Genomic DNA, 26,845 nt, shown 5'->3' with positions numbered 1-26,845 from the left:
AAACAATAGACCTAGCATACAGGGTTGTTGTAGGATCTGGTATAACAATACATTTAAGAGATTACCAGAGTGCTCAGTGTTCTATCAGGAGAATGATAGATGTCATTTTTATGAAATAAACCAATGATTAAAGTAAAAAAATGCTCTGCTACAGGTATGCTAAAACTTTGTTATTGCGCATAGAGAAAAAATGTCTAAGTTAAATTGAGGGAAAGTGGAAAGAATTTCAGGTCATGCTTCCCAATGAAGATAATCCCATGTATCCTTGACAAAGGAATTACATTAGTTATTTTTAGCTTTCAGTTCTGAGAATAATTTTCTCTCTTTGGACATAACGGCACACTCCTTTTCTCTGGTGGATAAAATTTATATGTCTTATTTATTTCCTATCTTGTAATGACCAAGAAGCCTAAAGTTAAATTGAATACTCTATTTAAAGAGATTACATAAGCCTAGGGTTTTATAAAAATCCGTGATTATTTTTAACTACCTTTTTAGATTTTAATGTTATTATAAAAGAGTCTTTTATTTTAAAGCAATTCCTTGGAAGCTGTATATTATAAATAATCTGCTACTGGTGTTCCCTCAAGAATCCTGTATAAATCTAATAATTTTTTTAAATGTTTATTTATTTATTTTGAGGGAGGGAGGGAGGGGCAGAGAGAGAGCCCAATGCAGAGCTCAATCTCATGAACCGTGAGATCACAACATAAGCTGAAATCAAAAGTCAGATGCTTAACCAACTGAACCCCCCGGGCACCCCAATCTAATAATTTTTTTTTTAATTTTCAGGTGTCGTTAGTAGACGAAAAGAGTTCCCATTCAGGATACCGTTAGATTTGGTCCCCAAAACAAAAGTCAAAAGGATTGTGAGTGTAAAAGGTAAATTGACATATGCCAGTTTTATTTCTCATTTCACGTTATGCTTCAAACTACCATCAAATATCCTCCTGATGATTCTGTTTCTTCTTTTCTCTCCTCAGCAGCATCTACAAATTCATCTCTAGTTCTTCCACCTTCAAACCCCCAACCACTTTTCCAATTGTCTTCTTCCATTGGCCTGATTTAAATAGAGGTTCATTCTCCCATGATGGACGGTGGGGGGCTATGATTGACCCCAAAGACTTCTCTAAAACTTTTCATGATCTTAGCAACCATGCTTGCTCCAGAGAAGGCTTTATGACCTCCACATGGCCTCACTATAGGTGCACTGCTCCGCCGAAACATCAGTCCCCAAGGGGTTCTCTCCTGTCTGGTACATTTGCAGAAGGGGCAGCTTTGGTGGGTTTTCCCTGGTCTCTATTGAATTTATAATTCAATAACATATCATCAAAATAATAGAATGTCCTGACTGCATTTTAGCTCAGAGCTCTGGACTCACAGAATGTTAGTACTGGGGAAAACTTTTCTTTGTAAGTTTATTTATTTATTTTGAGAGACAGAAAGAGAGAGAGTGCATGCAAGTGAGTATGAGTGGGGGAAGGACAGAGAGAGAGAAGGAGAAAGAGAGAATCCCAGGCAGGCTCCATGTTGTCAGCGATGACACAGGGCTTAATCTCACAAAACTCGAGATCACTACCTAAGCTGAAATCAAGAGTCGGATGGTTAGGGACGCCTGGGTGGCTCAGTCAGTTAAGTGTCCAACTTCAGCTCAGGTCATGATCTCCTGGTTCTTGGGTTAGAGCCCTGTGCTGACAGCTCAGAGCCTGGAACCTGCTTCCAATTCTGTCTCGGCCTCTGTCCCTCCTGCGCTCGTGCTGCCTCTCTCTCTCTCAAAAATAAATGTTAAAAAAGTTAAAAAAAAAAAAAAAGCAGCATCCAACTTCGGCTCAGGTTGTAATCTTGCAGTTCGTGAGTTCCAGTCCCACATCAGACTTTGTGCTGACAGCCCAGAGCCTGGAGCCTGCTTTGGATTCTGTGTGTGTCTCTCTCTGCCCTTACCCTGCTCAGCTTACTCATTCTCTCTCTCTCTCTCTCTCAAAAATAAACATTAAAGGAAAATTTTTTTAAAAATTAAAAATAGTTGGATATTAAACAGACTGAGCCACCCAGGCACCCCAGGGAAAACCTTTTTAAGTCATGTGCAGTCCTGTTGGATATGTAAATACTGGTTTGCCCAACATCGCATGGTGAGTTATGGACAAAGCCTCCATGGTCCGGGCTTTTTGCTTTGCTTTGTGGGAGCAATTGATTAATAGGATTTCAGTGTCTAAAGCTATCAGTTGAACAACAACTACTTTGCCATGTCCTCTATGCAGAAATCTACCCACTACATTATACCATCTTACCACCATATTCGAGTGGTATTTTTAAGACTATTCTTCTTGTTTCTTTCTTTTCATTTAATTATTAAAAAATTTTTATTTTAGAGAGAGAGCAGAGGAGGGATAGAGGGAGAGGAAGAGAGAGAATCTTAAGCAGGCTCCATTTTCAGTGCAGAGCCTGAGGTGGGGTTTGATCCCATGATCCTGGGATTGTGACCTGAGACAAAATCAAGAGTCGGACACTCAATCACCTGAGCCACTCAGGTGCTCCTTGGTGTTTCTTTTAAATCCATATTCCTGACCAGATCTTTTTTGTCTCTCCCCAGCTGAGAAGTAATTCAACTGCTTAGATAAAAAGGAAAGAACAGAGAGAGTTGCTCTTCTCTCATTAAAAAAAATTTTTTTAATGTTTATTTTTGAGACTGAAACAGAGTGTGAGTGGGGGAGGGACAGAGAGAGAGAGAGGGAGACACAGAATCCAAAGCTGGCTCCAAACTCTGAGCTGTCAGCACAGAGCCCAATGCAGGGCTTGAACTCATGAACACGAGACCATGACCTCAGCCAAAGTGAGACGCTTAACTGACTGAGCCACCCAGACGCCCCAAGTCTTCTCTCTGTTTAAAATATAACATTACTCAGAGGCTGATAGAAATTGACTGTGTCTACCTTGAGCTTTTGTTTGTTTGTTTGTTTGTTACAGGACTGCTTATAGGAGAGATCATGTCTACAGTTCTGAGTCAGGAAGGCATCGACATTCTTACCCACCTCCCCAAGGGGAGTGCAGAAGCAGAACTGATGAGTGTGGTCCCAGTATTCTATGTTTTTCACTACCTGGAAGCAGGAGGCAATTGGAACATTTTTTCTACTAATTCATTTACTCAAAAAGAGAACCTGAAGAAAAAATTAAAGGAAGGTAAAGAAAATTCATTTTGCAAATTCTACCTAAAAATCTTGTGATTCTTAAACCAATGGTTCAGTTAAACTAACATATAATTTTATGCATTATACAAGCACATAATTGTAAAAGCATTTCTACAGAAGGAAAATCATGAAGTAGACACAACTGCATAAATAAACACCACTTTCTGTAGCATTTTGGCTTAACTCACCAAAATGCTTGGATGAGGGACAAGACATCTGCATTCCAGCCTCTACAGAGCACTTCCTTCCTCCTTGAATGAGCTCAGAATGTTCTACTTGATAATTCCCAATCCAAGCGATTCATATACCTCTTTTGAGAAATTTAATCTTGGCCACAGAGCACCTGCATGCTGCCCAGCCCCCAAGGAAGTTTACCATTCCCAGGAGCCAATAAAGCACTCTGTGCATAGAAGTAGAGGTCAGTGAAGCACTGTGTTCTTTCTCTGGTGCCCCATAGGGATGGTGAGCATCATGTCCTACAGAAATGCCGACTATTCTTACAGCATGTGGAAGGGCAGCAGTGCTAGCACCTGGTAAGTATAAAGGTTTTGATTTGCATTTTCGTACAATGGTTACCTATCTAACTAAAGAATAACAATCTTCATGGAAAGTCCATTCATCCAGTGGCTCAGGCTAAAAGTCTGGTTATTTTTCATTGCCCTTTCTCTTACAAGCCACGTCTGATCCAGCAAATACTTCTGGCTGTACCTTCAAAATATATCCTGAACTTGACTGCTTCTCACGAACCCCACCACACCATCCTGGTCCAAACCACTCTTGTTTCTTTTCCTTTTTCTTTTTTTTTTTCCTTTAATTTAAATCCAAGTTAGTCAACATAGTGTAATAATGGTTTCAAGAGTAGAATTGAGTGATTCATCGCTTACATATGACTGCCAGTGCTCACCCCAACAAGTGCCCTCCTTAATGCTCCTCACCCATTTACCCCATCCCTTCACCCACCTCCCCTCCAGCAACCCTCAGTTTGTTCTCTGTATTCAAGTGTCTCTCATGGTTTGCCTCCCTCTCAGTTTTTATCTTATTTTTACTTCCCTTCCCCTATGTGCAATCTGTTGTGTTTCTTAAATTCCACACATGAGTGAAATCATATGATATTTGTTGTTCTCTAACTGACTTATTTTGCTTAGCATAATACACTCTAGTTCCATCCACGTTGTTGAAAATGACAAGATTCCATTCTTTTTGATGGCCCAGTAATATCTCATTTCTTCTTACCTGGATTATTGCCCTAGCCTCCTCTTGTCTTTTGTCTTCAGCCCTTGCTTTGCCCCTCTTTGTCTATACTGAACACAGCAGCTGGAGTGACCATGTTAAAACATAAGTTAGGTCACATCATTCAGGAGCTTCCCATCTTACCCAGGGTATAAACCAAAGTTCTTACTGTGAACCACAAGACCCTATATGGTCTGGCTTCGCCTCACCTCTCCAGCTGCACCCCCACTTCTCCCTTTCATTCCACTCCAGCCCTACTGGCCTCTTCGGTGTTCCTTCAACATACAGGCATGCTTCTACCTCAGGGCCTCTGCACTGACTGTTCCCTCTGTCCGAAATGCTCCTCCCCAGGCATCAGCGGCTAGTCCCCTTACCCCCCCTCAGGTCTTTACCAAAAGTCGCCTTCTCAGCAAGGCTCTGTGAATCATTCTAATTCCATTCCCATCCCAACATTTCATCCCATGCATTCCCTTTCTCCTGAAAATCTATCATTAACATTCTTACTTATCTCACTTGTAGTCTGTCTTGCTTCTAGAATGTACTCTCCACGTGGGCAGTTCCAAGTGTTCCTGGTGCCTGGTACACACCTGATGCATAGCAGGTGCTCACTAAGTGCTTATTCAGTGAAGTGTAATAACTTCCTTATTTCTGATGATTTGAGGGAAATTGAACTCTTTGGAATTAATTGAAAGTCTCCATGGCAATCTGCTTTCAAAAAATGCTATCATGTGCTGATGAAATATCTAATGAAAACATGGTGTGTCAGGTGCTTTGTAGAGCCCACTATGTGAACATTTTTAAGCATTTGGGGTGCCTGGGTTGCTCAGTTGGTTAAGAGTACAACTTTGCCTCAGGTTGTGATTTCATGGTTTGTGAGTTTGAGCTCCGCATCAGGCTCTGTGCTGACAGCTAGAAACCCGAGCCTGCTTCTGAGTCTGTGTCTCATTTCCTTTCTGCCCCTCCCCTGCTCACGCTCTGTCCTCTCTCTCTCAAAAATAAATAAACATTTTTAAAAAAAAGGATTTTACAATCTGGAATAATCGACTTTTATATTATGCCCTTTTAACTACCTAGAGTCCCCAGGATTTCATCCTTGACCCTCTTATTTTCTGTAGTTTGTCTCTGTGCAATTTCATCTTAGCCCATACTTTCCATAATTTCTACAAAGATGATTCCTTAATTAATGTCTCAAGGCCCAACTTCTTTCCTAAGCTCCAGATCCATATATCTAGGGATTTGGGCATCAAAGGCCCTTCAAACATAATCCATGCCACATTCATTATTTTGTTTTTGTTTCCTTAGTATGTGGGCAGCAATACTCTATACAAGTTTGAATCTTCCCCTTCCTTTTGGCTCTATATCCAACAGTCATCAAGTCCCACGGACTGTACCTTAGAAGTGGGTGTAATGATGTGTGGGTGGCACATTTTAAAAGACACATAGACCTTTGGAACGTGCTGACTGTAGGATACCAACCAGGATGCAAAGGGTGGGTGTTGGTGAGACTGGAAACCAGGACAGCAGCAGCTGGGGACTAGATGCCTGGAGAACAGAAATCCCCCTTTTCCCTCAGAAGATGCAATAGCCTCTCAATAGACACCTCTCAAGAGTTCTAGGCAAGACTGAGCAGACAGCGTTCAGTCAGAAGCACGGAAATATTTGGGTACCTCCCCAGACTCAACTCTACAAGTTCCTTCAGAGAAATGTATACACAGAAGAAAATCGTCAGTACCTGAATACTTACAAAATATTTTTTTGAGAAATATAAGGAAGAAAGAAAAAAAGTACATAGAATAATATATCATTTGTTTGAGAAAGAAAAATGAAAATAAGTGTTTTTAAGTTAGGATGACAGCCAAGTGGGCTGACTCAGAAGCACCTGAGGAGCTGAAGAGTGGGTAGCTCTTGGCTGCTCAGAGAGCGAGGGAACAGAGGCGGGAGAAGGGAGTAAGAGGCATTGTGGGGTTATGAATTAGATGCTTTTACATATTCTTTAAGAGATTTAGTAGTGGGGCGCCTGGGTGGCTTAGTCGGTTAAGCGTCCGACTTTTGCTTAGGTCATGATCTCGCGGTTCGTGGGTTCGAGCCCCGCGTCGGGCTCTGTGCTGACTGCCAGCTCAGAGCCTGGAGCCTATTTCAGAGTCTGTATCTCCCTCTCTCTCTGACCCTTCCCTGCTCATGCTGTCTCTCTCTCTCCTAGAAATAAATAAAAATATATTTTTAAAAAAAAAAGAGATTTAGTAGAGACTGAAATTGCTTCAAAAAGCAAAACAAAAAAACCACCTCAGTAATCATGAGAGCTCAAGCTTCCTTGTGAGGTAGTGAGTTCTGCATCAATGGCATGGCTCAAGGGGAAGCAAGGTAAACAATCCCATAAATGTTGGGGAAGGAAATTCAGGCCTTGGATAAGATGTTGGATTAGACAGCTTTACCCATTTTACAATCTTGAGTTTTAGGATTTTCCTCTTCAATGTCTCATGTTCATGTATCCATGTCCTGACTCAAAACTATTTGCTTCACCACTATTGTCTTTAACTTCAGAGTAATTTTGTTTTTAATCATCAGGCACCAGGTTTTAGTTTGTGTGCTCTTTAACAATACTGCAATCACCAAAGATATGATATTCACATTTGTTGACTGAATGTTTTTGGAGATCTTCCTAAAATCTTCTCTTCACCTGTGCAATGGTGACAACTTACTTTAGAACTGTATGATTTAAAATATTATTTTCCTGGGGTGCCTGGGTGGCTCAGTTGGTTAAGCATCCGACTTCAGCTCAGGTCATGATCTCACGGTTTGTGGGTTCGAGCCCCACGTCAGGCTCTGTGCTGACGGCTCAGAGCCTGTTTCAGATTCTGTGTCTCCCTCTCGCTCTGCCCCTCCCCACTCATTCTCTGTCTCTCAAAACTGAATAAATGCTAAAAAATATTTTAAAAAAATATTATTTTCCTTTAAAGAATAAATATTATATTAATTAAAACACACTATAAATTGGGAACCCATAGGGATAGCACATCTAAATATCAGTCATGTGATTTGTCTTACAGGTTAACCGCTTTTGCTTTAAGAGTACTTGGACAATTAAATAAATACATAGAACAGAACCAAAATTCAATTTGTAATACTTTATTTTTGCTGGTGGAGAATTGTCAACTAGAAAATGGATCTTTCAAGGAGAATTCAGACTATCAACCAATAAAATTACAGGTAAGGAAACCAAATATACAGATTAGCAACAGTTTTATTTACAAGTTTGAGTTTTGTTCTCATCCTATTTTAGGAGTTTGAAGAAGAGAAAACATACATAACCCTTTAAGAAAGTCCTGTTGCATACAGGGCAATATGAAAGTTCTCGTCCTGCTCTTCAGAAAATTTACAGGCATCGGTGGCTCAGGGGTGTGAGTGCTAGAGATCTCAGAACAGGTACAGGGTACTAATCTGTCCATATACCCTTGGCAGAGGATCTGTACTTAAAGTTCAGAGCCTTCTCATAGGTCAAGGCTGCAAGGTGGTGTCATGAAAGGTGAGACCTTATTTACATCTTGTTGGTGAGAGACATAAGGGTCCATTTATTAAACTGCAGCAAAGTGTTGTTTGGGGTTAGAATCTACTTACAAACTTGAATTACAAACTAAGTATAGTATCTCTCCAAGATATCACTATAGTATCTTCTACTCCTTAGAATGTTTCTTTAGGATTCAACAGCTTTTTTTTTTTTTTCTTCCCCTGCCCTCATCCAATCCCTCTCCATGCTATCAGGCATAGATGGTGCCCTGGCTAACAGGGGACCCATAATGCTCCTCTGCTGCACCAATAGCAGATTAGGACCCCCACAAAAATGGAGGGCAACTGACACCATCCAGATGCTATTTGAAGAGTAAAATACTACATCAGTTTCTTACTTAAGATGCCCACCTATCCATCCATCCATCCATCCATCTGTCTATCCACCCATCTTTGTATCCATATTTATTCAACAACCATTCCCTGAGCACCCAATACATGCAAGGGTCTATTTTGAGCATAATCTGGGAGGAGGTGTGGGAAGTATGGCCTGCCACAGAGAAGCTCACACACTGGTAAGGAAAGTAGGCTGTACATACTGGCAACACTAATCTACATATAACTGTGTGCATTCATTTATTAATACAAGAAACACTTATTACATGTGCACTAAATGCTGCATGGTAGAGACACAACAGCAAACTACACTAATGTGGTCACCGAGGCCAAAGAGCTTATGTTCTAGCAGAGAAGTCAGACACGAGCAAGTTATTTCAAGTGTGTGATGCATGGTAAGAAAAGGGAAATACGGTTTCACTGAAAGCAAGGGATCTAATCTGATGTGAGGGAATTGAAAAACATGACTTGGTAAGGGTCCTGGGAAAGACGTAGGAGGGAGGCAGGAGGAGTGTTCCACCTGACGCAAACCACATGCCTGGCGTTTTGAAGTGGAGAGAGAGGGAGGGTCACTCAAATAACTGAGGCTAAGAGGGCTAGGGGGTGAGTGGCTAGAAATGAAACTAGAGAGGTAAATAGAGGACACTTTGGAAGGGCTTGTAAGCATCACATTGGAATGTTACTGCCCATGAGAGAACAGAGGCAGAATANGTGAGCAGGGGAGGGGCAGAGAGTGAGACACAGAATCTGAAACAGGGTCCAGGCTCTGAGCTATCAGCACAAAGCTAGACACCAGGCTTGAACCCACCAACCATGAGATCATGACCTGAGTCGAAGCCGGATGCTTAATCGACTGAGCCACCCAGCACCCCATTAATTTTTTTGTCAATGTTTATTTTTTTGAGAGGGAGAGAGACACAGAGCGCAAGCAGAGGAGGGCAGAGAGAGAGACACACACAGAATCTGAAGCAGGCTCCAGGCTCTGAGCTCTCAGCACAGAGCCCAACACTGGGCTTGAACCTATGAACCATGAGATCATGACCTGAGTTCAAGTCGGCCGCTTAACCAACTGAGCCACCTAGGCGTCCCTCACAGGGTCTTGAAGGAGGGGGAGAGTTTGTTGTGAGGAAGTATGAGTTGGAGCTTCAGAGTGGGGAGGTGAAGGGGAGAAAGGCATGTGAACATATGCAAGTAAGAAAGACCCAGATCTTACTGAGAAATGGCAAGCTGTCCAACCGGAATGATGATACAGGGAGAGGGGGAGATTAGGCTCAAAACGGAGATTAGACCCAGGTCATTTTACTATTAGGACACCATTTCATTCTGCTTTTAAAACATTACTTACTTGTAGGGTACCTTGCCTGTGGAAGCCCGGGAGAACACTTTATATCTGACAGCCTTTGCTGTGATTGGAATTAGAAAGGCTTTTAATATATGCCCCATGATGGTAAGTAAGAGTTTCCTTTCTCCAACACCCATCATCTGTTTCTGTAGCATTCAGTGGGAGGGGCCACCTTGAAAATAAATTTAGCTTCAGGATCAAAGGATTTCAGAATTATGATAGGTATTAGAGACCCTGGGTAAGGTGAATTGAGTTGTCCAGTGTCACAGGCCACCAAACTGTGGAGCTGACATTAGATCCAGTGACTTGTGGCCGACATGGGGAAGTGGCGGTATGTCCTCTGCCTCCTGCCCGCATCTCTGAGTATGTGACTGTTACCCTACACCTGAGGCATCTCATATTGTGGAACCTCTGAGAACACACAGTAGTGTGTCTGCTTCTTCAGGCTGTGCTGTTTCCCTTCCTTGGAATTTGGGGGCAGAAAGGAGAGGACTCACCTGTGTGGATCAAGTTGGAAGACTCCAGCAGGGCAGATGCTTCCCTGATCTGGGAAGAGACCATCCCACACTGAAGTCAAATGCACCTGCTTATAAATTGGAAATGAATCAGACATGTCCTTCAAACCAGCATACAGAACAGACATGGAAAATCCCAAGGTGGGGTGGGGTATAGGATTTCAGCCACAAAACAAAATAATGTTTGTAGTTTGTTTCAAGAGAACTGTTATCTATACTTAACAAGACAAAACAGTCAACAAGGACAAGTTCCCAGGGGCCTAGAGGACCAGTTGGCACCCACTGGTGCATGAGGGAGGGACAGTGGAGCTGGACAGACGGAGCCAGGAGAGCCGATTACAGCATCACACAGGCTTCCTTCTCACCCACTTATCCCAAATAACTTTCAGGGACAAAGTAACAGAGACGATGTTCCCCGGAATTCTTAGGGTCAAAAAGCACTGTGGCCGCCTGGTTCTTTTCCTGCTATCTGTGTTTTTATTTAGTAAAACTCTGTTTGAAAATGTGAGTCTGTCCCAGCTCTGCTGAGGTGGAGTGATGAAAGTCTAGGCCTGGCTTCTTCTTCCCGGGGGCTACATCCACTGTGGGAAGCAGAAACTAAAGAAGGAAACCTCTACAGAGAGGAGAACCCAGGGGCAAAAGACTTACCCCCATTTGGATAAGCACAGTTTCCCTTCTGGGATTATATTCTGCTCCTTTGCCCAGAGGGATTTATTCCAGCCAGACACAATCCATTTCTGTGAGGACACTCTTTTGCCTGCCCCAGGATGGTGGCCCCCAGGGGTGGTTCACATAAGTTGATAGGTTGATGCTTAACAAATCTAGGTACCCTCTGCTCTTGTTTCCAGAAAATCAGCACGGCTCTAACTAAAGCTGAAACCTTTCTGCTTGAAAATACCCTCTCAGCCCAGAGCACCTTTACGCTGGCCATTGGTGCTTACGCTCTTTCCATGGGAGATAAAACCCACCCACAGTTTCGTTCAATTGTCTTAGCCCTGAAGAAGAAAGCTTTGGTTAAAGGTATGACTTGTTTCGTACTATTTATTCAGCAAGTGTTTACTAAGCCTGTAGAGTCTGTTAATCCTGGGAAGGAGGTTAGGGCAGGCAAAGTTGAGTGAGACATAATTTCTGCCCTCAAGGAACCAACCATCACAATAAATGCTGTTATTCATTTATTTCGCATGTGTATGTGAGGAGGTACATGAGTACCTCCTATGTACCAGCTATTGTTCCAGGTTCTGGAGATAAAGCAACAGACCAAAACAAAACAAAACAAAAATCCAGGTCCTCGTGAAACTTACATTCTAGTTATGGAGAGACAGACAAACATGGTAAGTAAAATACTGCATATAGTGAATAGGTTGGTGATGATTGATATGAAGAAAAATAAAGAAGGGAAGGAAGACAAGGAGAAGGGGTAGGTTGTAAGTTTAGATACAGTGGTCAGACTTGAGCCTCACTGAGAAGATGGTACTTGAGTTGGGACCTGAAGGAGGTGAGGAAGCAAGCTAGTGGCTATCTTGAGGGTTGTTCTGGATGGACAAGCCACAGGTGCAAATGCCTGAGGCAGCAGGGTGCCTGGAGCTCCAAGAATGACAAGGAGGGTCATATACAGCCTTGGAGGTCATCACAGGAGCTCTGCAAGACTCCTGTGTACAGTTGTGCAATGCACACAGCTCCCACCCAAGCCAGTGAACTGAGGCTGAAATCCAGCCTGTGCATCCCCCTAGCCATGCATCCCAGTTTGCGTCTGCTTCTGTCCAGAACAAAGGGTACCTGTGTCTCANATCAGAGGTGTACTAATTACCAGTTTATTGCACTTTCCACTCTGGCTTATATTGTACTGAGCTGGCTATCTATGTATTTCATTTTGAGAATAAAGATACCACTTCCTATAGGTCAGAAGTAAAGAAAGTAAGAGGGTAGCAGTGATCATTGGCCAGCATGCCTGCACCAGCATGGGTGTGGTTGGGTACTTCCAAGCCCTCTCCTGACTGAGGTTTTCTAAAAGCTTAATAAATCTGACATGAGGTGTATCACTATTTACAAGATTTGATTTGTCATCATTTAAAAATGACTGAGTCATAAAGTATACCTCAAAACCATTTGTACAGTGGTTTTAAAATAACACAAAAGAAATGTCTTGGGTCTTGTAAGGTAGGGATCATAAAATCACAGACTTTAAGAGCTAGAAGAGGTCTTAATAATTCAAATAATGTTTGAACTGCAAGTATCTTTAAAAACCAAATCTTTCATTCTAAATACAGCAAATCTGAGTCTCTGAGAGGGAGGGAAAGCATTGTCCAAAGTCATGTAAATAATGTAATTATGAATTGTAAACAGATACATCAAAATTTTGACTAATCTTAAAAAATTATTTCCAAATATGCCTTACTGTTCTTTTTCAAAAATGATGTGTGCAAAAAAGGACTTAAAATGACAAGTTTAAATTACTAGACCAATAACAAATATAATTTAGAACCTAATTTATGAGAAGCGCCACAAGCATGAAATTATCTTTCATGCTTTAAACTCGAAGAAATTAAAATAAAATGAACCAAGGTTTTGGGATTTTTTTCTGTCAGGGAGAAAAGTTCTCCAGTTTATCTCAAAGTTGTCAATAATAACACTAAATAATAACTAAATAATAATAACAATAACACTAAATAATAATAACAATAAAGCTTTCTAGGTGTACAGTGTTGTCTGGTTGAGAAAAAGTTACATTTGGTATCTCACCTGATTTTTACCATAAGGAAATAAGTACTATGTACACTTTATTAGAAAATGAATCCCACAGAACAAAAAAGAATTCTTCCAGGTTGACCTGGTCAGTTCCTAGTAGAGCAGAGACTAGAACCTGGGTGTATTACTTACCAATTGATTATACTTCTCCCTCTACTGTACTGCTTCTCCCCAGTACATGTGGACTTTGCATGAGGATCTTTTTGAGTAAAGACAAATAGCACTGTATCAAGGGATCTTATTTTGTGTAGGTCACCTCAAGGAAGTTCTTCTTACAAAAGAGTAAAAAACTTCTAGAAATCAAAAGGCCACTACCGGAAGAAACTTCTAGAAACCTGCTAGAATTATGTCAAATTTACATGTCGTTTTTTAATTTTTATTTATTTGTTTTGAGAGACAGAGAGAGAGCAAGTGAGCAAGCATGAGCAGGGGAGGAGCAGAGAGAGAGGGGAGAGAGAGAATCCCAAGCAGGCTCCATGCTGTCAGCATAGAACCCGACACAGAGCTCCATCTCACAAGCTGTGAGATCATGACCTGAGCTGAAATCAAGAGTTGGGCTGAGCCACCCAGGCGCCCCTCAAATTCGCATTTTTTAATACATTAATGAATGTGATTTGTTGACGTTCAGGTGATCCAGTCATTTATCGTTTTTGGAAAGACGATTTTCAACAGGAAAGCAGGTCCACACCCAACCCCAGTACGTCTCACATGGTAGAAACCACTGCCTATGCTTTACTTGCCAGTCTGAACCTGAAAGACATCAACTATGTTAACCCAATCATCAAATGGCTATCTGAAGAGCAGAGGTATGGAGGCGGCTTTTATTCAACCCAGGTAACTTTTCTCTGTCTTGATTTACCCTCCTGAAGACATTTGTCCTCCTCCCGTACTACCTGTGCCACATTCATTCTGGCATCCATGCTTTTGTCTGCCCCACGAGATCTGAATATATGACTAGAATCAAAAGACCCTTCGAGATTATCTGCAGTGACACCCTTCTCTTACAGAGGAGGAAGTCAGCCCCAAGAGGTTCACTCATGGAGATAGTGGCACAGCCAAAATCAAAACTCGCCTCTGGCTCTAAATCCAGGACTTCCTTTATGATTCTTAATGATCACGAAGGGTTAGTAAGGTTATCAGCGATTCTGTCACATCCTATGTAAGGAACAGCGGCTACCATGTGGACCAAAGTACTGATATTCCCTCCCCCCACCAATAAATAAAAAGTGAGAGAAATACTGATTGTTATGGTTTATCTAGCTACCAAAGTAAACTCATTCATATATCTATATTTTATAACTGCTACATAGTTGTATAATATGCTTCTGTATTCAAAGATGAGCTCAAATATTAGCATCTTCTCAGTTCCTTGGATGTTTGGATGATCATGGAATGTATCTGGACATGTTTATAAAATTTAGAGCTAGAGGGGTCCTTCAGGATTACTTTAGTGATTATCTAATCTGAGGAGGCAAATGGGTTTCATCTTGGAGACAAGTGTAGGCTTAGCAGGGAAGAGTGTGCCGTTGATTAGCACGCCATGTCACAGGCAGATGGGGTAGCCACATATATGACATCTCTGACCTAGTCAGTCACATTTCCCAGTTTTATAGATGAGGAAGATGAGGCCTAGAAAAATAAAGTCCATCCATTCATTCCTTCAACAAATTCTTGTTGAGTAGCTACCGTGTGTGTCTACTAAATGTAATGGATGCCAAGAAAGGTATACGACTTGCCTCCAGGAATCTTACAATACAGTGGGCAGAAAGAGAAAATTAAAACAGAATAAGAAATGGGGAGGAAGAGTGTATTTATGACATGACTCTGGAGATATCTAAGGTGAGACTTAAAGATGAAAAGGAGACAGTCATGCAAGGATTAGGAGGCATTCTGCAAAGAGTGACTTGCCTGCGGTCGTGCATCCAGGACACATGGAGAGCCTGGACCTGAGACCGCACCTCCTTCCTCTTCCTGCCAGCAGCAGCATCCTCACTGGGGAGGGAGACACCTCCACCTGGGGACCCTTCACCAATTTCAGTCAGCTCAAGTTTCCACACTGGTCAATACATCCCCAGCCTCTCATAAGAAAGGGGATTTATAGGGGCACCTGGGTGGCCACTTGGTTGAGCACCCAACTTCAGCTCAGGTCATGATGTCATGGTTTGTAAGTTCAAGCCCCTCGTCGGGCTCTGTGCTGACAAACAGCTCAGAGCCTGGGGTCTGCTTCAGATTCTCTGTCTCCCTCTCTTTCTCTCTGTCCCTCCTCTGCTAATGCTCTGTCTCTCAAAAATAAATAAATCTTTAAAAAAAATAATTTAAAAAAACAAAGAAAGGGAATTTGTAAATACAGGGAATATATAAATGAGCTAAACCTGTTTTTGTGCCTTGCTGATTGTTGATAGGATACAATTAATGCCATTGAGGGCCTGACAGAATATTCACTCCTGATTAAACAACTCCACTTGAACATGGACATCAATGTTTCTTACAAGCATAAAGGTGACTTCTACCGTTATAAGATGACAGAGAAGAATTTCCTTGGGAAGCCAATAGAGGTAAATGGAGGACTTTTTATAATATTTTGTAACTGGATGGGCCCTTTGAAATCATGTGTTCCCCTCTTATTTCATATATTTATCTATTTATTACTTTAAAATACATTGAGTACCTGCAGTGTCCTAGGCAGGGGTACCTGCTATGTCCTAGGCCCTAGGAATTCAAAAGTCAAGTATATGAAGAAACCATGTACTCAGGGAGACCGTTGTTTTAACAGACAGTAAAAACTAAGAGTCTTGATAGGGACATGGAAAGACAGAACAGGGCCTCCTGACCCAAGGTAGGAATTTGAGAGGTAGGAATTTGTCAAGTGCATCCAGATGCACAGGTTAAATCTGGAAGAATCAGAATGACTTAGCCAGGTGGAGAAAGGGAGGGAAACATTCCAGACAGAGAGAACAGTATGCACAAAGGTGCAGTGGTAGAGAAAGAGGGAAGACATGTTGTGGGCATCCACCGTGGTTCCACATGGCCCTGCCACACACGCAAAGTGTGGCCAAAATGGGAGATTGGCCTTTGGGTCCCCTGACAGCTTACCCTGTGTACCTCATTGGATTTTTTTTTTTTTTATGAAAACCTCAATGGCCTATGAAAATTTCCCAAAATAAAGGACACATTGGAAAAACTAGTTTCTGTGTCAATAATAGTAGCTGCCAGGGGCGCCTGGGTGGCTCAGTCAGTTAAGCGTCCAACTTCAGCTCAGGTCATGATCTCACTGTTTGTGGGTTCGAGCNAAAAAAAAAAAAAAACATTAAAAAAAATAATAGTAGCTGCCAGTCAATAGCTGCTAATATATATTTTTCTGATTACCACATTTTAGATTATTTTAGGTCATATTTAAATGTACAAATGACTGGAAATAGTTTTTAACTGTCTGTATCCTCTACAAATCCATGTTTGGGAGAAGTAAATAGGCATGAGAAATAAAATTGAATACAAAAATTAAAAACTATCGGCCTATAGTTAAAAAAAATAGGTATGGATATGGATATATACACAGAGATATAGACATATTCCAACACTTGAAAGTCCAGAGACCTCAAAGAAAAGTCTGCCTCCAAACTCAAAAAAACCAGACGATGTGGCAACAGGGTGCTGGCCACAGCAGGCACTCTTCAGTCGGCCCAGTTCTGGCAGTCACGTGACAAGTGTCCGTGCCCTTTGTCTGCCCTTGCTTGGTGCCTGGGCCTCTGCAGGCATGTGTGCTTATACCCCACCCCCACCCCCCTGCCCAGGGTTGGTAATGTATCCCCTTTCTCTGGGAGCGTGTAGACTTCACCAGAGATTCTCATTCCGAGCCAGTGGTCTAAACTCTCATGAAGAGCTCTTGACCCGCACCACATGGCAGGCCCACTGGAGATACAGCTGCGGTTAATTCTTCTCTACAGGACTGATGTGGTGAGGGATCTCTCACCATTTTTTAAATAATGTAAACCTCAGCCCATGATGCTGTCTTTGTATAAAACTCAGGCTGTGAGTATCTAGTTTGGAATATCTCTATGCCAGCATTTCCTGAAATGCATTACCTAACAAAGGCTTGGTGGTCAAGTTACTGTGGAAAAGTCTGGTTTAAATGAAGTTAATCAAGTCTGTTCATAGAGGGATACCTACCTCACCTTTCATGTGTATATGGATAAGTGTGGTGACTCTGGGGAAGAATGGGCAATGGAGGGACCTGGGGACGGGGGCAGGGCAACAGTGTTCATTTCCCAAACTTACCTGTCACTCATGTTCATAGAACCCATTCTTCGTGAAGCCCCTTGATGCACTGGCACTTCAGTAAATGCTGCTCCATCAGGGAGAACAAGAGAGTTGGCCTTGTTATCTACATTTACTAAAATCTAGAGGAAGGGCTGACAGCTCTTCATGCACCCCAAATCCCCTTTGCCGAAGGGTGCTAAGTGAGAGAAGGACAGCCTTGGAGCGAGCAAGGAACCAACTCTTCGGGCCTCTTGCCCAGAATGGCCTCTCCCACGCTTTCCACACATCAGAGGGCATTTGTACAATAAAGCTTTCTGGAGGGGAGAGAGAATTTCTTAACGCAGTCCACAGAGAATTTCTTAACGCAGTCCTTACCTCCACTCTCCTCCTGGAAGGATGGGAAGGAGAGCGTCAGCACATAAGGATCTGGCAGCCGTAAGGGAGGTGCCAGGGGGGCCATGGGTTTCTATAAAAAGACCAGCAGGAAGTGAAGGAGACAAATGCCCTCCTGAGGCACTGGAAGGGATTTATTCTGTTGGCAAAAGGAGATGAAGATCCAGTTCTATCATAACCCTATATAAAGGAAGACATAACCCAAAGTGGCTTCTGCTATGTTGGTTTTGCGGGCTTGCTCAGGGGAGCGCAAATTTCCATGGATGAGGGAAAGGGGAATTTCCAGGGTCTTCACTTACTTATCCATTGAATCTCAGAAAAGCTCAGACAGAGGAGCCTGGCAGGTATCAGGCCACTCTTTTCATTGTTCTGTCCTCCCCTCCTATTGAAGAAGGAAACAAAACACGGTTTCTCATTCGCCTTTTCAGGTGCCTCTCAACGATGACCTCATCGTCAGTACTGGGTATAGCAATGGCTTGGCTACAGTGCACGTAAGTATTTCATTGAGAGCCAATTTCAGTGATATGTCTGCTTGTACTAAGTAACATGAAAGAAAGTTAGGGACTTTGCCACAAAGTTACAGAAATCTAGGCTTGGGTAATCATGACTAAAGCAGGATTCGTTTATCTCGTTCTTTTTAGCTATCTCAGTAGCAGTCCTCGCGATTTCTTCTTGCAGATGGCTATGTTAATCCTTGTATGTATATAGTCTTTGTATTTGTGGAATTATATATATAATTATACATATAGATGTATAATTTTATGGTTCTATATGTATATGTACATACGATGCATGTGCGTGTATATACACACGTACATATCCCTCTTTTCTGTGGTTAGTAACATAGTCACATTGCAGCTCTCCAGCATCACTGCAGACTGATGTATATATGAAAGGGCTTAGGTTTCTATTATTTTAGTTGTAGCCTGCATGCACACACACAACCAGCTTAGAGAAATGTGTAACTGACTGCCAAACAGCTAAGATGAACTACATATTCTAAGCATAAATTAACATTGTACTGATTTCAATTATGCTCCTACCTATAGCACATTCATACTTGTAAGACTTTATATGACCGCATGGTTGAGTTGGGGGGGGAGATGGACTGTGGACTTCTCTGTCACTTCTAGTTGCTCTCATCATAACTGCTTCTGGAAGCACCCCTGTCCTTCCCTGCACACCTATAATTTGTCATTTACCATGGTGGTATGGGGGTTAGGAGAAAACCATACTTCTGGGCCTTGAAGTGTTATGCATACAATGAGAGTGTACAGGTTCAAGGAGAGGAGGCTTAGGAACTTTCCTGTATAGTAAAGCACTCAGATTTGACCATGTGGGATTTGGCAAGATTCTGCCTGGCTAGATGTCTTTTTTTTTTCTTTTTTGGCCTACCGGGGCTTCTCAGGTATGTTTCAAATTGTGGAATTTGCTGAAAGTCCAGCTGTTGGGAAATGAGTCTTTACTGCACCCCATTTGTACTGGATTGTGGAATCAATACTTCAGGCATTCCATCCACAGCAACAGTGCAGCCATGATGCCTTTCCCACTGTGCTGTTTTTTGTTTGTTTGTTTGTTTATTCCAAGTTAGCTAACATACAGTGTAGTCTTGGCTTCAGAAGTAGAACCGAGTGACTCATCACTAACATGTAACACCCACTGCTCATCTTAACAAGTGCCCTCCGTAATGTCCATCACCAATTTTCCCCATCCTCATCAACCCTCAGTTTGTTCTCTGTATTTAAGAGTCTCTTATGGTTTGCCTTCCTCTCTGTTTTTGTCTTATTTTTCCTTCTCTTCCCCCATGGTCATCTGTTAAGTTTCTCAAATTCCACATATGAGTGAAGATATGTGATATCTATCTTTCTCTGACGGACATACTTCACTTAGCATAATACCCTCCAGTTCCATCTATTTGTTGCAAATGGCAAGATTGCATTCTTTTTCATTGCCAAGTAGTATTTCATATATATATACATATATACATATATGTGTATACATACATATATGTATATATGTATATACATAATGGAATATATTTATATGTGTATATATACACATATATATATACCACATCTTCTTTCTCCATTCATCAATTGATGGACATTTCGGCTCTTTCTATACTTTGGCTATTGCTGAAAGTGCTGCTGTAAACATTGGGGCCCATGTACCCCTTCGAATCAGCACTCCTGTATCCTTTGGATGAATTCCTAGTAGTGCAATTGCTGGGTCATAGGGTAATTCTATTTTTAATTTTTGGAGGAACCTCTACACTGTTTTCCATAGTGGTTGCCCTGTCCTGTTTTAAATAGACTGTTGTTCACATGTCCCAATGTAGGTAACAACCGTGGTTCAAAAAACCAGTACTTCTGAGGAGGTTTGCAGCTTTCATTTAAAGATTGAAGCCCAAGACATAGAAGGTAAAACAATGACTTATGCTGTAATTGTGTGCCTTTTTTTTCTACCTGTGGCCTGCACACCCCTCTCCTGGTGGGTTGGTTCTCTCCTCCACTCTAAAAGCAAGCCCCCTTGCGCCCTGAAGTACCCCTCTAACCCCAGCCCTGGGGTCAGGGTGCATGCTCTCCTCTGCCCTGGTGGCTTCCATTTGTGGCTCAAAGGTCTGTTCCTACGGGAAACTTTTCGGCTACCAGCATATCCAAGCATTGGCCCTTTCTCCCTCCAACCTTCCGCATACCCATTACCTTCAATAACTCCTTCCTTAAATTATAACCTCTTTGAGAGCAGAGAACTGTTATAACTATTGGTATTGTCGGTAGCCATGAATTGCCATTAAAATCACCAGCAGTGCCAGCTTCCAAATCAAAAATCACGTTTAAGTGTGTTCAGAGACTTTCATTAATTATTCTGTTGCAACAGGGCACAACATGGCTAAAAATGGTTCACTCTTGTTTTTTGTTTGCTTGTTTGTTTGTCATATGTGCTAGCATTCAACTACAGGCACTACGACGACACGGATTTCAAGCGCATAATAGCATGTGCCAGGTGAGCATGTTCCCACAGAGGCGAACTCAGACCCAGGGCCTCCCTTGTGCCATGGGATTATCTCTTTACACTGTTTAGAATTTTAAGATGGCTGGAAGATGCAAAATTGTGCACACTTTTTAAAATGCAGGACATGGGACACCTGGGTGGCTCAGTCAGTTAAGCATCCGACTTCGGCTCAGGTCATGATCTCACAGTTCATGGGTTCGAGCCTTGCTTCGGGCTCTGTGCTCTCAGCTAGCTCAGAGCCTGGAGCCTGCTTTGGATTCTGTGTCTCCCTTTCTCTGACCCTCCCCTGCTCACTCTCTCTCTCTCTCTCTCTCTCTCTCAGAAATAAATAAAACATTAAAAAAAATAAAATAATAAAATAAAATGCAGGACATAACGGGTATTCTTAGACAGCTACTTTATGGAATAGCTTCGTTTTTGCTGTTCCCCTCCGACCCCCATGTTTGGCCTTCTTCTAATTCAAACACTATAATATCCAGGGTTTTGTTTTGTTTTTGAATGTCTTCCAGAAAGGTAGAGAGGAGGTAGAAGGATGAGGAGAAGAAAAAGCAAAAGATTTTCTTACAAGTAGCTTCTACTCTCTCACTTAGATCCCATTCACCCAGAAAATTCCCTAGCCACTAACAGCCAGCGGTTCTCAACTCGGGCTGCACATGGAAGTCAGCTGGAGAGCTTTTAGAACTATCCAGAATTCTGGCCTCACCCCCAGAGGTTATCCTGATGGCAGCCAGCATTGAGAGCCATGGTGCCCGCCCTCCACAGGCTAACTCCAGAGCCCCAAAGTGGCCACTATAAAGGTTTCCTGTTGCTGCTTGGTAACAGCTTACCAGAAACTTAATGGTTAAAAAGCCCAGATTTATTCTCTTACAATTCTGGAGGTCAGAAGTCCTGAAATCAATGGGCTGCCTTCCTCCTAGAGGCTCTAGGGGAGAATCCACTTCCTTGCCTTTTCCAGATGCTGGAGGCTACCGCCTCCCCTGCGTCTCTCCTTTATAAAGACCCCAGTGATTACACTGAGCCCATGCAGATAATCCAGAACAACCTCTTATTGCAAGACCCTTAATTTAATCACATCAGCAAGTCCGCTTTGCCACATAAGATAACATATTCACAAGTTCAGGGATTAGAATGTGGACATCGTCAGGGGCCATTATTCCGCTCACCCCATCCACCATCTTAAGATGCTTCTAAAAGTGCAGGCTTTTCAAAATACACGTACATACCTTAGTGATCACACTGAGTGAGTCAGACAGTGGCAAAGCCATGTGAGAGCGCATGCTTCTTACTTCCTCCTTTCATTAACCCTCAGCCCCTCCTGCTGGACTGTTTCCTTATTCTTCACATTCTCAATAACTGATTTCCATGGTTGGTATTCTGCAGATTTTACTGAAAATCACGTGATGTCAAAGCACTCAGTATGGATAACTCAGAGTGTAATAGATTCAAGCTGAAAAGGATTTTAGGGATGATATTGTAATCCCTTACTTTAGAAATAAAGAGGGGCTCCCGGATGGCTCTGTCCTTTAAGCCTCTGACTCTTGATTTCAGCTCAGGTCATGATCTCATGGTTTGTGGGTTCGAGCCCCACATCAGGCTCTTCACTGACAGCTCTGAGCCTGCTCGGGATTCTCTCTCTCCCTCCCTCTCTCCTCTGTCCCTCTCCCCTGCTCGTGCTCTCTCGCTGTCAAAATAATTAAACTTAAAAAAAAAAAACAAAAAACCGCATTCATTTGAATTCATTGACAGGAGGCCTAATTCCAGATTGCTAATATACAAAAGAAGGCAAATAGAGATGTAATATTGAATTTTCTATTTTTTCACTTTTACACATTGGGAACAGAATGTTCAAAAAGCCAGGGGGAACATGCTTCGGCTCTGTAAAGCTGAAGTTAGGTTGGATAAATTCCAAAAAGTAACTGTGTAGTACTTATTCATGTGAAAAATTCTTTGCCTTCCAATATTCTCTCTTCTGATTTAAAGAAAAAAAAAAAAAGCAAAAACAAAAACACCAGCATACAGACTCTGTATTCAGGGAGGCTCTTTCCTGTATTTAGCTTCTTACAACCTCTCTGTTGTATCCATAAGAAAGGAAAAAAGGATTTCATTTCTCTCCTCTCTGAACAAAATGCATTTGGGGGAGATTGCTGTCTTTGGCAGCAGGCAAAGGGCTTCTTGAAAGGAAGGTTTCTGTTCCATGGTTGAAACAGTCACCATGGCAACCAGTCATCAAGGCTCCAGCAACTTTTCATAGACATTCTCCATTCAGGAGGCCCTTTTCCATTCTGTTGGCAGAGTTTTTGCATCTATGAGCAAGAGTTCTCTGCTTCTGGTGATACTCACCCACTCAATTACAGGGAGATGTCCAGATATCATTTTACACTTCCACGTTGTCTCACAGTCTGTTGTTAATTGTTAATTTAGTGAAGAATGGGTTAAATTTTTGTAACCAGAGATTTTATAATGTCTTTAGTTATTATAGTAACTATTACATACAAGACATCTAATGGGGTCTGTCCTGAGAAGGTGCAACTAGGAGAAAGAGATCCCTTGCCAACTCTCTAACTCATAAAACCTCCCATTTAATTAATACTCATTCCTTCAGGTGAGATCAATTTTTCTTCCCTCCCTATGATCCTTTCTCCCTGGTTTTTTCCTTAATCCTGACTGATCTTTAAGCTCTACTCTCAAAAGTCCAGCTACCTGTCAAGCATCTTGAGGTGAAGCTGGAACCTGAAACTCAATCTTTGCAGAACCACACTCTGCCCCTGTCCCCAGTTCCCCAGTCCCCAACCTGCCAACTTGCCCCTTTTAAATCTTCTAATTCTGCTTAATGGTAGCACCAACCTCTGCCACTCCAAATGAAGCCTTGGAATTATAAAGGTCAACTTAACACACAAGTTTATTCTTCTTCACAGTTTATTTTACAAAAAAGAAAATTATCTGTAGAAAGGGAGAATGATTTGGGGAAATCTCTCAGCAGAACTGGGGTGAATCCCAAGTTTCCCGATTCCCCAGTTCAGTGTTTTTTCCTTTCTCTCTTATCAGAAAAAAAAAAAAACACCAAATCTCCCATTTTACCCCCTTTGCTTTTTCCTTAGCTTCCTCCCAAGCACAATTCCTAGACAAAGGATAGTCCTCAAAACATGTTTTAAAAATAAATTATTTATTCTGACACATGAGTAGCTCTATTGCTTAAGCGTCAGACTTTAGCTCAGGTCATGATCTCATGGTTCGTGGGTTCAAGCCCCACGTCACGCTCTATGCTGACAGCTCAGAGCCTGGAGCCCACTTCAAATTCTGTGTCTCCCTCTCTCTATCTCTCCCCTGTTTGTGCTCTCTCTCTCTCTCTCTCTTTCTCTCTCTTTCCCTCTCAAAAATGAGTAAACATTTTTTAAAATTTTAAAAATAAATTATCTATTGTGGAAAATGTAGAAAGCATAGAAAACCATGGGTAAGAAAAGAGATCATCACTTATATCTCATCATCCAGAGAAAGTAGATGGTGACATTTTAGGGTATTTCCTTCTAGTCTTTTCCTAAACATGCTTATTGAGTCTCTTTCCAATATAGAACAAATTTTCTTTTTCAGATGTGCTGTTAGAAAAAAGAACTAGAATGGAAGTCAAGAGGTTTATGCAGCTTTGGGGTAAACTAGTCATGTGACCTTGAACACGTACCTTACTCTCATCCTCAGTTTCCTCAACTAGTTAATTAAAGAGCTTGGACATAATGCCTTCTATGACTTTTTCCAGCTCCAGAATGGTGGTCCATTTAAAGTATCGGCCAAGTGAGCAAATAGTTAGAATAGATGACTCAAAAGTAGCTTGCAACTCTAAAATTTAGAGATTGCAATGCATGTATCATAGAGAGGCAAGGGAGTAGAAACCCTAATTAAAAATTAAAGGCTACTAAGACATAAGGCCTTTTCTTAAAGAATCTTGTCCACTTATTTATTGCATTTCCTAATTTCTAATTTCTCTTAGCTACAAGCCCAGCAAAGAAGAATCATCATCAGGATCTTCCCATGCGGTGATGGATATCTCTTTGCCTACTGGAATCAGTGCAAACCAGGATGATTTAAAAGCTGTAAATATTGTCTTTTACATATGGTTATGGATGCTTGGTTTTCTTTGCTGCATTATTTTACAGATAAGGCTATTTCCTTTCCTTTTAATATATCGCTTTCATGGAATCACCTAGAATATTCTTTCCTAACCAACAATCTACCGAAGCTTTGATTTCTCAAAGTAAAGTGGGGGCATATACGTGCGTGGTCTGAACAAAATGAGAGTGCAAATGGTAACACATCCAGACTTCTTCAAGGGGAGGAGCTTCTATTCAACTTTTTTGAATAGTGGTATACATCCCCATCTCTAACATCCCAATATCGGATGAGTGCATTTAAGCAAAAAGATCAACTTTGACAAATTTTTTTTTTAAAAATCATGAAATTTAATTCAAGCCTTCTCTTTCCTCTCTTAGCTTGTGGAAGGGGTGGACCAGCTGTTAACTGATTACCAAATCAAAGATGGACATATTATTCTGCAACTGAATTCGGTAAGTTCCACCTCCCACCATTCTCTGTTTCCAATCCCTATCCAAAATGTACAGGCTAAAAATGCTGAGTCTATGGGGCGCTTGGGTGGCTTAGTCGGTTAAACGTCCGACTTTCGCTTAGGTCATGATCTCGCGGTTCGTGGGTTCGAGCCCCGCGTCGGGCTCTGTGCTGACTGCCAGCTCAGAGCCTGGAGCCTATTTCAGAGTCTGTATCTCCCTCTCTCTCTGACCCTCCCCTGCTCACGCTGTCTCTCTCTCTCCTAGAAATAAATTTTTAAAATATTTTAAAAAATGCTGAGTCTCTTCTCTTCCATAATTTCCTCAAACCTTGAATTTGTCGGACAGATTCCTTCCGATGACTTCCTCTGTGTTCGATTCCGGATATTTGAGCTGTTTCAAGTTGGGTTTCTGAATCCTGCTACTTTCACGGTGTATGAATACCACAGGCCAGGTAATCAGCTCGACTCGAAGATTTCTGCCGAGGATGACTTTGCCTTCATTACAGTACTCACTGCATCTCTCCATTTTGGAGAAGGCCACTTCCCCCGCCCCCTTATTTCTTTCATCCTCCCAGAATCACCTTGTACACCTATATTCTCGTCACATTTTGCTGAGGGCTCCATTGTAGCACTTATCACATTGCTTTGTTGTTATCTGTGTGCCTGTCTTTCTTGCCAAGCCCAGACAGAGGCTTTCCTCCACATGTCCCTACATGCTAACACTATGTTCAGTATATAACACGTATTGATAAACGTTGAATGAATGACCCCACTTTTGATCACTCAGCCTCGAATACTAAGTGATTGGAGAGCTCTTTGGGTCACATCACAGACAACTCCACATTAGGCAGTTCTACATGTTACCAAATAAATTCTTAAAATGAACCAAACTCTCATATCCACTCATTCTAGTTGTATCTTCTGGAATCACCTGGAACATACTGAGCCCCTCTTCCCTTGTTTTTCTTCAGCCTAAACAATTACAGCTCTTTCAAAAGACTCTCATGTAACACAATTTATTTACTCTCATTTATGGAAGCACCAAATATTTTAATTCTAAGAAATAAATATGGAACAGTAAAATTTCAAGCATAGAAGGGGAAATCTTTGAAGGAGGGTAGAGGGGGCCCATGCTAGGAGAGGCAATTCACAATTTAACCTCCCTATACAAGTTACAAAAACAAAGGGTTTGATCTCCAGGTCCCCATGGGAGACTCACTGATCCATAATGAGTGTTATGATTGATTGAGTGTTAATCAAGCCACCTCTCCTAACTGTGCTTTCATTGCCACAGATAAGCAATGCACCATGTTTTATAACCCATTCGATGCCAGACTTCAGAAAGTCTGTGAAGGAGTAACGTGCAAATGCATAGAAGGTAAACTTCGTTTAACATATTTAGCCTACATGTTTGTTTAAAGCAGCCACTCATCATCCAAGCCTTACAGAAGCTGTTTGACAAACTCATTTCTCAGAAGTAGGCGTATAATCTCAGCTGATTGAAATCTGATTCCTTGAATAGTATAAAGTTGCTTCCCGACAACGCCTGAACAGCCTGCTAACTTCTACTGTACACAGGGGGGGAAACATCTTCTAGACGATTGTTGGATATCAGCGGGATAACATGATGTGAAATTCTTACTTTTCACATGGTCTTTTTAATGTAACAGGACCACAACCTAAGGGAACAGAGGCTGAACACTGAGCCACT

General features: G+C 41.8%; 1 protein-coding gene across 2 annotated transcripts in view; it reads left to right on the top strand.

The window, feature by feature from the left end:
* C5 (complement C5) overlaps nucleotides 1–26,845 on the top strand; it is an 84,266-nt gene that overhangs the window by 48,333 nt on the left and 9,088 nt on the right. The window contains exons 23-37 of one of the 2 annotated variants that reach the window (XM_077769807.1): nucleotides 793–882; nucleotides 2,965–3,177; nucleotides 3,643–3,718; nucleotides 7,463–7,622; nucleotides 9,667–9,762; nucleotides 11,021–11,192; nucleotides 13,546–13,751; nucleotides 15,320–15,472; nucleotides 17,996–18,058; nucleotides 19,906–19,987; nucleotides 20,513–20,570; nucleotides 24,562–24,664; nucleotides 25,061–25,135; nucleotides 25,481–25,586; nucleotides 26,429–26,512. In XM_077769807.1, coding sequence (XP_077625933.1) covers nucleotides 793–882; nucleotides 2,965–3,177; nucleotides 3,643–3,718; nucleotides 7,463–7,622; nucleotides 9,667–9,762; nucleotides 11,021–11,192; nucleotides 13,546–13,751; nucleotides 15,320–15,472; nucleotides 17,996–18,058; nucleotides 19,906–19,987; nucleotides 20,513–20,570; nucleotides 24,562–24,664; nucleotides 25,061–25,135; nucleotides 25,481–25,586; nucleotides 26,429–26,512 — 1,737 coding nt within the window. Of the gene's footprint in view, nucleotides 1–792; nucleotides 883–2,964; nucleotides 3,178–3,642; nucleotides 3,719–7,462; nucleotides 7,623–9,666; nucleotides 9,763–11,020; nucleotides 11,193–13,545; nucleotides 13,752–15,319; nucleotides 15,473–17,995; nucleotides 18,059–19,905; nucleotides 19,996–20,512; nucleotides 20,571–24,561; nucleotides 24,665–25,060; nucleotides 25,136–25,480; nucleotides 25,587–26,428; nucleotides 26,513–26,845 lie in introns of both variants that reach the window. The other variant, XM_077769808.1, reaches the window with a different exon arrangement.

This window comes from Crocuta crocuta, unplaced genomic scaffold (assembly GCF_008692635.1).
Source record: "Crocuta crocuta isolate KB4526 unplaced genomic scaffold, BGI_CrCroc_1.0 scaffold95, whole genome shotgun sequence".
Taxonomy (NCBI): domain Eukaryota; kingdom Metazoa; phylum Chordata; class Mammalia; order Carnivora; family Hyaenidae; genus Crocuta; species Crocuta crocuta.
This window is presented reverse-complemented; position numbering and strand designations above follow the sequence as displayed.